We start from the raw sequence: 13102 nt of genomic DNA on the forward strand, positions 1-13102 counted from the left end.
TTTTGGGAGCACAAAGGCACCCGTCACTCCGCGGCTTTGCAAAAAACCGATCCGTTCCGTTGCAGCCGGCCTGACAGGAGGATGAACAAACACACAAATACACTCCGAAATATAGCTTTTAAAGACTTTTCATTCGATCACGTATAATCATACAATGGAGGAGATGTATCGGGTTTCCATTGCGCAACAAATTTCATGCATTTATTCTATTAGATTCAAATGGAAAGATCGAATCGAATATTGTAAGTAAGTGCAATTTTTTGGAATGATAACTAACAATAAAAGAATGACACTGCTCACACTTCTCGTTCCCAGCATTGCAACTCCTGTACATTGAGGATCTACGTCTTATCCCGGAGATAAATATTTTATAGGTAGGTTAGGTAGGGCAAAAAAAGAATGATGCCCGTTTTCACCATCAATTCCTAATTTTTAAGTGACCCCTTTGACAACAAAATTCCTGTTATTTGTTACCATAGAGGTTACTTAAAAATAAGGGATTGATGGTGAAAACGGGCATGGCATTTGACGATTTACAAGTATTAATTTAATTACACAAATAAAGATAATTTTGATTTTGATTTTATGTGACTAGGGACTCGCAAGTAATTTATATAATCAGTAGCCTAAATTCACGTATTTTAACAGTCAAGATCTCGCTGACGTTCAAAAGTCGTCCAATTGAAAAACAGTTCTAAATCCGTATTCACAAAGGTCATTTTGATAGAACGATTACTCGATAGGATCTCACTCAGTGTTTTGTTGTCGTGGAAGTTTTTTTTACGTGAATGAGGCTACTGATCACACAGAATAACGACATATTTTACATTGTACCTATTACACCATTATCAGTGTTTCGTACTTGATAATAGCGGTAGAGCCAGGTCAATTGACCACAGAATACATAGCAGATATTGTGGTCAAATCGGTATGAAATAATTTAACTCAAACTGCGAAATATGATAATTATTTGCTGTTCATGTAGTAATTTACGCACATTACTACTTCCAATTACAAGGTAATTTTATGTATATTTTAATTTCTTTGAAACCCATATTTGTCCTGTGGACGTGAATTCAATTTCAAAGATTTGTATGTCTGTACAAAATCTTACTCAACTTCGACCATTTTGACAGCATAAAGGACCTCAATCAGCGCCATCTTTTAAGCTTTTATGTGCTCCTAATTACTTGTCCTCCAGTTTCCATTTATCAAGTTAAGAAAACACTAGGACGTAGGTTACCCTGCTGATGTNGTCCTTTATTCACTACTTCTAAGTACCTCTTATTACAAACGAGATGTGTTCTAGCAGGAAAATAATTAGTTATGTAAGCAGTCTCTTTTCAATTTGAAAAGTATTGCGATGTTTAAATGCTCATAGAAAAGTCCGGCGTTTTTTAAAGTTTCATAATTGCAGGTTAGTCGTAAACTATACTTTGCATTTAAATCATAATGATTTCTGCCAATTCAATAGTAAAATTTTCCCCCACTGAAAGTTACCAAGTTGGAAATAGTTTATTTCAAAATCTTATTGTTTTTGATTCATACTTGCATGTTTTGACTTACTTGACTTTGACTTTACTAGCATGTTTTAAATTCATGAAATTTGTAGCAAGTATGTTCATTGATGAAAGTGGGTATCTTGTTTTGTTTTTAATACATGGTCAAGGAAAGATATACAGAAGCGCTGGTAGGGCAAAAAAGAATGAGACATGTATAGGCTCCTTAAGAGCATTTGACGATTTGTAAGTACTAATTTAATTAGTCTAAACAAATAAAGATAATTTTGATTTTGATAATAGTTGAGAATTAAATAAACATAATTAGATACGTGATATGATATCACAGCCTACACGAGTAGTAGCCGCAAGTTAAACTCACCGCGAATCAGTATTCATCCCGTACGTTTCGTCCCATTTTAATAAACGCACAATGTGAGTGATGAATATTTATAATGAAAACATTTCACATTATTTCCTCCACGTTGCTGGGAAACAACACGTAATTTGGTTGTTCCATTAAACAGCTCTTGTGCTTTATTTCATAATTATGCCATAATTTCTGCGAACCAGTGCCAAAGGATTAATTTCACACTTGAATTTCTTTAGCTCTACAATTCGATGTGTTTTTTAACTTGGTGTTATTATAATATGGACTTTTGAGTGGATTTATTTCATTCACGTTGTATATGATAGCACGTAACGTAACTTTGAACTCGAACCTAATATAGATCCTGGTTTCCCGGTATGTGGCTTCACCTCTATTATTTATAGAGTTCTACATGATATGAGTATAGATAGATAGATAGTTCGTGGTTGACTGGACGATTAATTTGAAACGGATTTTGGCGATTAGATGTTGCGTGTGCAGCTACTATGGAATAAACGGCATGATCATGTCTTCGTGCTGATACACAAGTTAAGATTATAAAGTTTTTTAATAGGGAATAGGGCTACATAATGCTTGAAATGTTCCCCGAAGAGTAGACTACAAAATTCCCCTTAAGGATGCTACTTAACGGCAGTTCTACTCTCATAAACCCGAAGAGTAGCCTATAGAATGACCTCAAGGAAGCTACTCCCATAAGCACAACATCTACATGTATAAAATCATCGACGAGGAACGTAAACAAATACAAACTATAATGTCATTTAAAGGTACAAACTAAACTCACGACTGTCCACGTAAAATTCAACGCCAAACGAAGACTTTATCACGTTTCCGCAGTGAACAGTATTTTTGGGAGCACAAAGGCACCCGTCACTCCGCGGCTTTGCAAAAAACCGATCCGTTCCGTTGCAGCCGGCCTGACAGGAGGATGAACAAACACACAAATACACTCCGAAATATAGCTTTTAAAGACTTTTCATTCGATCACATAGAATCATACAATGGAGGAAATGTATCGGGTTTCCATTGCGCAACAAATTTCATGCACTTATTCTATTAGATTCAAATGGAAAGATCGAATCAAATATTGTAAATAGGTGCAAATTTTTGTAATGATAACTGACAACAAAAATAATGACACTGCTGACACTTCTCGTTCCCAGCATTACAACATGTACAACAACCTGTACAGCCAGGATCAACTTGTACCGGAGGTAGATGAGACTTGGAACTTGGAACTAATTTAATCAGATCACACAGAATACTAAATATTTGCATTGTATTAGGTACATATCCATTACCAGTATTTCGTACTTGATATTAGCGGTAGAGCCAGGTCAATTGACCACAGAATACATAGCAGATATTGTGGTCAAATCGGTATGAAATAATCTAAACTCAAACTGGGAAATAGTGTTATTATTTGCTGTTCTTATAGTAATTTACGCACATTACTACCTACTTCCAATTAAAAGGTAATTTCTTTGAAACCCATATTTGTCCCGTGGACGTGAATTTCATTTCAAAGATTTGTATGTCTGTACAAAATCTTACTCAACTTCGACCATTTTGACAGCATAAAGGATCTCAATCAGCGCCATCTTTTAAGCTTTTATGTGCTCCTAATTACTTCCCCTCCAGTTTCCATTTATCAAGTTAAGAAAACACTAGGACGTAGGTTACCCCGCTGATGTGATTACGAGGGCGGATCAAAGGGCTACACGGCTGGCCGACAGTTGGCGGGTTAAATGAATTACGGACCTAATTAACCCTTCAGGTTTCGTTTTATTCACTTGACGTAAAAACCGGAGAGTCAAACATCATTGTGTGGTTTGGTCTGACTGATCTTGTACGAGATAAAGTTAGGAACTTTATTATTATACCATCGCATATATTTTGACTGTCAGACTGAGTTAAACGCTAGATCTACAGTCTAAGGCCCAAAACAGACGGTGAAACGCAACTGCAACGAAACTGCAACTGCTAGTTACTTTTGAGTTGCATTTAAGTTTCTGCCATAGCGTCCGTTGAGAGACCATGCATGACGCGACCAGTTTGAAACTTTCAGTTTCAGTTTCACTCATCAGAATCATCAGAAAGTTGCAGTTCGTTTCAGTTGCGTTTCACCGTCTGTTCTGGGCCTAAGAATTTGCCAGGGTTCAATTTTTGAAATAACTTTTTAAACAATGTGTTCTCTAGCGAATAATTATTTAATCATAAGTTNTATAAGTTCTAATATGGCTCAAGAGCTTCAAGGAATTGCAATTCTCTCAGCTCACATAAGTAGTTCCAGTCTGAAACTAAGTTAGCCGGCTTGAGCGACCGTAACTGCGTTAGTTACTGACCTCTTTATCGGCTTTTGATCTCGTATCCTTAATCATTTTAACTTGGGTGGCTTATAATCTAATCCAGCTGCTATATCCCACTGTTGGGAAAAGTTTCTTACGTATAGCTATAAAGATAGATATACCTAAAAGGACAATAATAATTTTTAACCAAGTTGGACCTGCACAATTGGATTGGAAGCAAAGAAGCGGGCTCTACCAAAGAAACCGAAGTGAAGACCTTAATTGAAATGAAGTAAAATTTGTTAACTACATACTCGTAGTTATTAGCCTTAAAGTAGATCTAACAATATTTTTTTTGTAAGACAAGGCAGGTATTTGACCGCAATCTCACCGGTGTTAAGTGTGATACAGTCTAGGATGATTACATTAGGCACATTTTATACATTTCTCATGAAAGTTACGGACCTATGGTTATGATGGTAATGAGTAATTAAGCGTTATTTAAACCCAAGATTTCTAAACATTTAACGTGGCAGGTAGTTAAGTTACCTGATTACCTGTTGAAGTTCGCAGACGGATCAGCATATCACGATCCAAATATCTCAACTGAAATTACGTAGCATATTGCACCTCTTTCTAATAGGTGCTTTGGCGTAACGACTTTTTTGTGGCACATAAACCTGCAACAGGTGAACTTCATAAATCTTTATTTGCAAACACTCCCTTGCCTTGAAACGGAAATCTCGAAGGTGCTTGCTCATTATTTATGAATTAAGAAACCAACTTAATCTACAGATTTAAGCAGTTGGTATAGAGAAATTTCTAACATGCGGTGAATAGAGGCAAATTATGTATGTGTAGGCAGAAAAAGTATTGAATTGAACCACTTGGGAAATTCTTCTTGATATATTATTGTGAAATTAGAACCTCTTTATTCGTATTAGCTGATTATTTTTAACTTCGCTAAATAATAGTAAATACAGCAGTATTGCATCAGTTTCATTCTGGTTGGATGGATGTTTTTAAGGCATGGTGTGGCGTGCCATAGTAATACATGGCGTGTTCTTTGCGTGAGAATTACTACAACATTGCATGTAAAATGACATTCAAATGTTTAAGGATGAGTTGCACCACCTAACTTTGCCCGTAACTATAACGATAACCGGTGTTTTTTGTATGGATTTTGGCAGATTTTTGACGTTTGTCAAAGTTAAGGTAAGATGGTGCAACCCAGCCTAAGATTTGTATACGTTTTCTGTCTGGTGAGGCTTTGGTACTATACTAAAGGACGCTCTACTTAAGACATTACTTATCAGCTATGCAATCAATTTAATCTGCTATGACTATACTAACGATCTTAGTAATATTGTTTAGTAGTCACGTAATAATTAGCAAATCCCTTTGATGTGCGGAACAACCGCCACCTGAGTAACGTAACATCGTTAACAATGCCACCATTAATATTAATGCTTCTTGTACAAATTAGAGTTTGTTCTCACGGCAATCCAGTTGCGGGATCCAGTAATGCAGTATCTCGCAAAACTGTCTAGTTTGCACATAGGCTGGGTCACACCATCTTACTTTAACTTCAACAAACGTCAAAAATCTGTCAAACTCCATACAAAAAGCACCGGTTATCGTCATAGTTACCGTTAAAGTTAGGTGGTGCAACTCAGCCTTATGTGTGTTTGAAATTCGAGCTACAAATTCGAGCGGAACGGTTTTTTGCAGAATACTTCCAACGGGATGTTTGTGTAAACGTTACTATTAAAATTCGTATACCTACTACTAAACGGGATCCTGCAAAAACAGTCCTGCAAAAAACGAGATGTTTCAGTGGAAACACGCCCTTACCTTAATGTAATTAAGGTTATTAAGAACTGCAAAAGAATTCAATCTTTTGATATGATTCTTATTTACAAACATTAATCAACTGTTGAATCTTAGGCAGTGGTAATATGGTTCATTTTGCAACAAAATTTCTATACTCTGATGTGCGGGCAACTGTAAATTATATCCGTCACCTTAGCCGGCTTGAGCGACCGTAACTGCGTTAGTTACTGACCTCTTTATCGGCTTTTGATCTCGTATCCTTAATCATTTTAACTTGGGTGGCTTATAATCTAATCCAGCTGCTATATCCCACTGTTGGGAAAAGTTTCTTACGTATAGCTATAAAGATAGATATACCTAAAAGGACAATAATAATTTTTAACCAAGTTGGACCTGCACAATTGGATTGGAAGCAAAGAAGCGGGCTCTACCAAAGAAACCGAAGTGAAGACCTTAATTGAAATGAAGTAAAATTTGTTAACTACATACTCGTAGTTATTAGCCTTAAAGTAGATCTAACAATATTTTTTTTGTAAGACAAGGCAGGTATTTGACCGCAATCTCACCGGTGTTAAGTGTGATACAGTCTAGGATGATTACATTAGGCACATTTTATACATTTCTCATGAAAGTTACGGACCTATGGTTATGATGGTAATGAGTAATTAAGCGTTATTTAAACCCAAGATTTCTAAACATTTAACGTGGCAGGTAGTTAAGTTACCTGATTACCTGTTGAAGTTCGCAGACGGATCAGCATATCACGATCCAAATATCTCAACTGAAATTACGTAGCATATTGCACCTCTTTCTAATAGGTGCTTTGGCGTAACGACTTTTTTGTGGCACATAAACCTGCAACAGGTGAACTTCATAAATCTTTATTTGCAAACACTCCCTTGCCTTGAAACGGAAATCTCGAAGGTGCTTGCTCATTATTTATGAATTAAGAAACCAACTTAATCTACAGATTTAAGCAGTTGGTATAGAGAAATTTCTAACATGCGGTGAATAGAGGCAAATTATGTATGTGTAGGCAGAAAAAGTATTGAATTGAACCACTTGGGAAATTCTTCTTGATATATTATTGTGAAATTAGAACCTCTTTATTCGTATTAGCTGATTATTTTTAACTTCGCTAAATAATAGTAAATACAGCAGTATTGCATCAGTTTCATTCTGGTTGGATGGATGTTTTTAAGGCATGGTGTGGCGTGCCATAGTAATACATGGCGTGTTCTTTGCGTGAGAATTACTACAACATTGCATGTAAAATGACATTCAAATGTTTAAGGATGAGTTGCACCACCTAACTTTGCCCGTAACTATAACGATAACCGGTGTTTTTTGTATGGATTTTGGCAGATTTTTGACGTTTGTCAAAGTTAAGGTAAGATGGTGCAACCCAGCCTAAGATTTGTATACGTTTTCTGTCTGGTGAGGCTTTGGTACTATACTAAAGGACGCTCTACTTAAGACATTACTTATCAGCTATGCAATCAATTTAATCTGCTATGACTATACTAACGATCTTAGTAATATTGTTTAGTAGTTACGTAATAATTAGCAAATCCCTTTGATGTGCGGAACAACCGCCACCTGAGTAACGTAACATCGTTAACAATGCCACCATTAATATTAATGCTTCTTGTACAAATTAGAGTTTGTTCTCACGGCAATCCAGTTGCGGGATCCAGTAATGCAGTATCTCGCAAAACTGTCTAGTTTGCACATAGGCTGGGTCACACCATCTTACTTTAACTTCAACAAACGTCAAAAATCTGTCAAACTCCATACAAAAAGCACCGGTTATCGTCATAGTTACCGTTAAAGTTAGGTGGTGCAACTCAGCCTTATGTGTGTTTGAAATTCGAGCTACAAATTCGAGCGGAACGGTTTTTTGCAGAATACTTCCAACGGGATGTTTGTGTAAACGTTACTATTAAAATTCGTATACCTACTACTAAACGGGATCCTGCAAAAACAGTCCTGCAAAAAACGAGATGTTTCAGTGGAAACACGCCCTTACCTTAATGTAATTAAGGTTATTAAGAACTGCAAAAGAATTCAATCTTTTGATATGATTCTTATTTACAAACATTAATCAACTGTTGAATCTTAGGCAGTGGTAATATGGTTCATTTTGCAACAAAATTTCTATACTCTGATGTGCGGGCAACTGTAAATTATATCCGTCACCGAAATCCACTATATCACATACACGAGAGCTGAATAAGCTCCCGAAATGAGTGTTTATTGCTGGTCCTTCGAGCCGGATCCGATAATGTACCGCAAATACGGACTTTACTACTTCAGTTTAAGAACTATAACGTGAGTAAGGGTCCCAGGTGTGGGATGGAGGTGTTATAGTGTTATCCAGTGCTAACTCCAGGTGTGCTTAGAGGTAGTGAACTAAGGGTAATCCGAACTGAACTTGGGAAATTAATATATTTCCAAATTTCGATTGAAATGTATGACTGTTGGGTATTTGAGAGATTCGTATGCTTGTGGAATATGTGTGTTATAACTGAAGAAACTGGAATAATTCTATAAGAATGTTAGAAGTAGAAATTGTTGGCGACAATACAAATAAATCGTGGATTGTTTGCTATGATGAATGGAATGGAACACCTCAGCTCTTATACGTCTGAGAAATAAAATATTGTATTCGAACAATTTATTTTCTAGTGCTGGTATTGTTATAAGACTTTGATTTATTAGTATTTACCCCCCATTACTTACCAGTTAGGCTATTTTATCTTTATTATTATTCTCAGAGCAGATAAACTTATTTGCTAAACTAGCAATGATCAGTGATTTACAATAATGTCATGATAAAGTAAAACTATCCAATTGTGTTTAAACTTCTGATGCATTGTTTGTTATTTTAACGAATTTAACTGTTTACGTCGAGAGATCCCTTCTTATTTGATTTTCTCTTTATAACTAAGGCCCAATTCTACCAAACTTTTATCCGACAATAATTCCTGGTATAACTGGCACATTGACAGTTTCAGTATAGGAAATATATTAAAGTGTCGAATAACTGACCAAAATATTCTTAGATTAATATTTACTCTTGTTTGGTCGAATCCATCCTTAATCAGTAACTTGATGACTGACTTTTAACGATACCAGCAAAGTAGGAAAATATCGACCTTCTGTCCCCTATCTAACGTATCTTTTTCTGTCACAGTATCGGAGCAAGGTCCTCACGAGAAGCGGCTACTGAACGCGCTGCTCGCGTCGTACAACACGCTTGAGCGGCCTGTGGCCAACGAGAGCGAGCCTTTGGAGGTCAAGTTCGGCTTGACACTGCAACAAATCATCGACGTGGTGAGTTCATTGACCTTTAGATGAGGGTAGGATGGATATGTCAGGTGGTTTGTGCGCTGACTGGGAATTGATTTTGTAGTTTCACTCATTTGATTAGTGTCTACTTGGCCCCACTGTTGCGAGGAAACGCGAGTTACCATTAGGAAGAAGTGCAGTACTATNGGTACTGTCACTACTACAAAAGGGAAATGAAATGTTTCATAACTACGTTTGTTTAATCCTCTGGATTAGTCGCATCTAGACCTTAAAAATGTTGCTATTTGGGACTGAGAAAGAGACAAAGTTTGCCAGTGAAAGAGGTTTATTTTCTTCAGTAATCTTTGAAATTGCACCGTGTAACCGTTTTTTGTCGTCTTCTCTCAGCAGCTTCCTAACAATCCAAGTCGCACATTTCCATCGTTCAGACATCATCATCATGTACTCGTATGAAACGTTTCATATAGCAATTTGTAGAAGTGACTAAAATCACAGACAAGACAAGTTTCTCGTGTGGGATACATTAATTTTACATATAATTTAGTAATTTCATAATCAATTAAGGTCAGCGTACAAATTTCATTTGATATGTCTGCTCTAGTCTAATAGGTATATCACTTTGTGAGTGGTTTCGAGAACTGATGATAGCGATGTCTGTCAGTGTTTTGTTCTAGATTACGCGTTCAAATAATCATTTAACGTTATGTAAGACAGTATTCAGGTGCTTTGTAATTTTTCAATCAGTTATACAAAGCTCTGACAGAAAATCGTTAAGCTGGGTCCACAGCGCCTATTGATTTATGGGAAGTATTTTTTGTCATGTATTTTAGCCTTTAGTAGACCTACATGTCAAAAGATGATTTCTAATAATCGAGGAGCTTCAGACCTGGCTTCAGACTACGAAATTATGAAAATTAAATTCCGAGCATAATAATAACTTTCACAATGTGAACGTTTTGCCGGATACCGAAAAACAAAGTAATAAAGTGTTATCTGAAATGAAGCTATTACTGGTTTTAATATTGAAATGATATTCCAACCATTAGTAACAAAGTTGTATTGAAATGTGTTCTAAATTGTCGAGTGAAGTACACTTACAAGTTTAAAAAAATACAATGTGTACATGGAAATTGCACTTTCAGTTGTTGTAATTCCTTTCTCTTTAATAAAGAGCAACTTGGCTTGGCGCTCTGCCAGCTGGAGCTAATGTAAGTAAATCTGCTTAGTTTTTGGACGCACTCGGCAGTTTAGACGCCAGTTGTTGTGTCTAATTGTTGTTTTACTCCAGGGTTGTACTTCTTGAGGTTCTGTGTAGGGTGATCGTCGTTGAGGGGCACTTTATTTTTATTATATCGTATTTCCCTTAAAAATTAATTAAAATTGACCCACTTAAAATATTTACGGGCGAATAACAGAGCTATTTATTCAAACGATTACTAATTTAGTACGAGTAAATCAACATCATCATAATATTAGTGTGATGTTCAATACGTATCTCATTTAGATGTTATTTATTAGTTTGTTTATTAATTAAATAGATAGGTATTTTTGAAAAATAAAAGCTCTTTCTTGTACATTTTTAAGATATGTAAAACGCATTAACTGCACAATGAATTTAAAAGAGTCACTTGAGTAGTAAGTGTGTGTTAATAAATTAAATGTTAATTATTATGCCAGCTTTTGTAAACATCAAGAGTTTTGCATAAACAAATAAAGTCAGAGAGAATAATTGTTTTGTTTTAACATTTTGTCCAATTAATCCCAATAAATTGGCATGTGAAAATGGAATTCACCAGTGATTTAAAATAGTAGGCAGCTAAATGATAAACCAGAGCATCGAATTTGAGTGGACATCAAAAATTATGCCACCCACTAATTCGTTGTTAGGTAAATTCGTTAATATGCCGCGCGGGAATCAAATCAATTTTGCTGGACTAATTTTAAGTTGATTGACTCTTATTATAAATTATTTGTTGGCCAGTTAGGCATTTCAATTGATTCAAAACATAGAGTACCACTTATACCGTGGCATTATAAGAAAGTGTAGAGTTTCTGGTTTTATAAAATACCATGTATTACTTTTATATTGGTTTTTATAAAAATATGTTAAATGCTGAAATAATTGTGAACTTGCCAGAGAAAAAACACGTAACCATTTTAAAACTCACTGACCTTCTTGTTATGAAATAAATAAACTTGCTGTCACTTTTCTCAAAAGCTGAAATCAAAGACGATTTAGATTTTTCGGCCCAACAACCTCTCTACTTTGGCAGAGGCCGAAAACAATTTAAAGGTTGAACCACTCGTTATTCGCCGGCATTTTTCGTGTACACTGAAACGCACGTGCCGCGGTTTAATTTGCGAGCGGCACGGACCGGAGTGAACGAGACGCGGCCAGATTGAGCTGGCTCGAACCGGTTTCGGTCACATCTTTATTTGCAGACTTTAACGTTTTAATTTTGATTCTGAGTGGTACTAAAAGCAGTAGGTAGTAGGCGTAGTACCAGCAGTACACTGAAAAAATGTTTGTTACTGCTTACACAAAGTGACCACCGAACACTTTGGTTATGAGGAACAAAATGTAAATTAAACAAATAATTCTGTAGTGAGCTAGACTTAGTTTGGTTGTAGTCAACACTTAGTTCGGTGGTCACTTTTTTGTGTAGGCAGTAACCAAAAATTTTTTTTAGTGTATATTCTGAATTATTGCAAACGCTAGTGATAAAGCTTGAGTCAATTTTATCGGCTCTCGTTTGTTACCTACAGAAAAACTTTATCATGTGGACATTGACGTTTCAAAAACCGGCATAAGACTATCCTCTCCTTTCCCGAGACTCAAACTATCTCTACGTATTATATAGTATAATAATTTCACCTAAATCGTTTCAGCGGTTTTGGCATGAAGAGGTAATAGAACTCACTTTCCCATAATTTTTAATATGACATGCTGATGGAAATGTTGTAATGCTCGATACGACTCGTGATAATCTACTATGCAAGCAACATGTTGGAAACTTGTNAGTACTATCACTACTACAAAAGGGAAATGAAATGTTTCATAACTACGTTTGTTTAATCATCTGGATTAGTCGCATCTAGACCTTAAAAATGTTGGTATTTGGGACTGAGAAAGAGACAAAGTTTGCCAGTGAAAGAGGTTTATTTTCTTCAGTAATCTTTGAAATTACACCGTGTAACCGTTTTTTGTAGTCCTCTCTCAGCAATTTCTTAACAATCCATATGTCACACATTTCTATCGTTCAGACATCATCATCATGTACTCGTATGAACCGTTTCATATTGCAATTTGTAGAAGTGACTGAAATCCTGATTTGCGATGAGACAAGTTTCTCGTGTGGTTTTCATACATTTATTTTACATAATGTTACTTTAATAATTTCATAATCAATTAAGGTCAGCGTACAGATTCCATCTGATATGTCTGCTCTAGTAATAATATCTCCTTGTGAGTTGTTCCGAGAATTGAACTGAGAAGATAGCGATGTCTGTCAGTGTTTTGTTCTAGATTACGCGTTAAAATAATTATTTAAGCATTATTAAGGTAAGACATTATTCAGGTGCTTTGTAATTTTTCAATCAGTGATACAAAACTCTGACAGAAAATCGTTAAGCTGGGTCCACAGCGCCTATTGATTTATGGGAAATATTTTTTGACATGTATTTTAGCCGTGGAAATGTAGACCTACATGTCAAAAGATGATTTATATTTCTAATAATAGAGGAGCTTGGCTTCGGACTACGAAATTATGAAAATTAAA

General features: G+C 35.8%; 1 protein-coding gene across 1 annotated transcript in view; it reads left to right on the forward strand.

Annotated features, from left to right (window-relative positions):
• nAChRalpha6 (nicotinic acetylcholine receptor alpha6) overlaps nucleotides 1–13102 on the forward strand; it is a 147606-nt gene that overhangs the window by 80013 nt on the left and 54491 nt on the right. Inside the window, exon 2 of the mRNA XM_028302085.1 lies at nucleotides 9208–9347. Coding sequence (XP_028157886.1) covers nucleotides 9208–9347 — 140 coding nt within the window. The remainder of the gene's footprint in view (nucleotides 1–9207; nucleotides 9348–13102) is intronic.

The sequence above is a fragment of the Ostrinia furnacalis genome, unplaced genomic scaffold, assembly GCF_004193835.3.
Source record: "Ostrinia furnacalis isolate ACB-3 unplaced genomic scaffold, ASM419383v2 OfSCF1073, whole genome shotgun sequence".
NCBI lineage: Eukaryota > Metazoa > Arthropoda > Insecta > Lepidoptera > Crambidae > Ostrinia > Ostrinia furnacalis.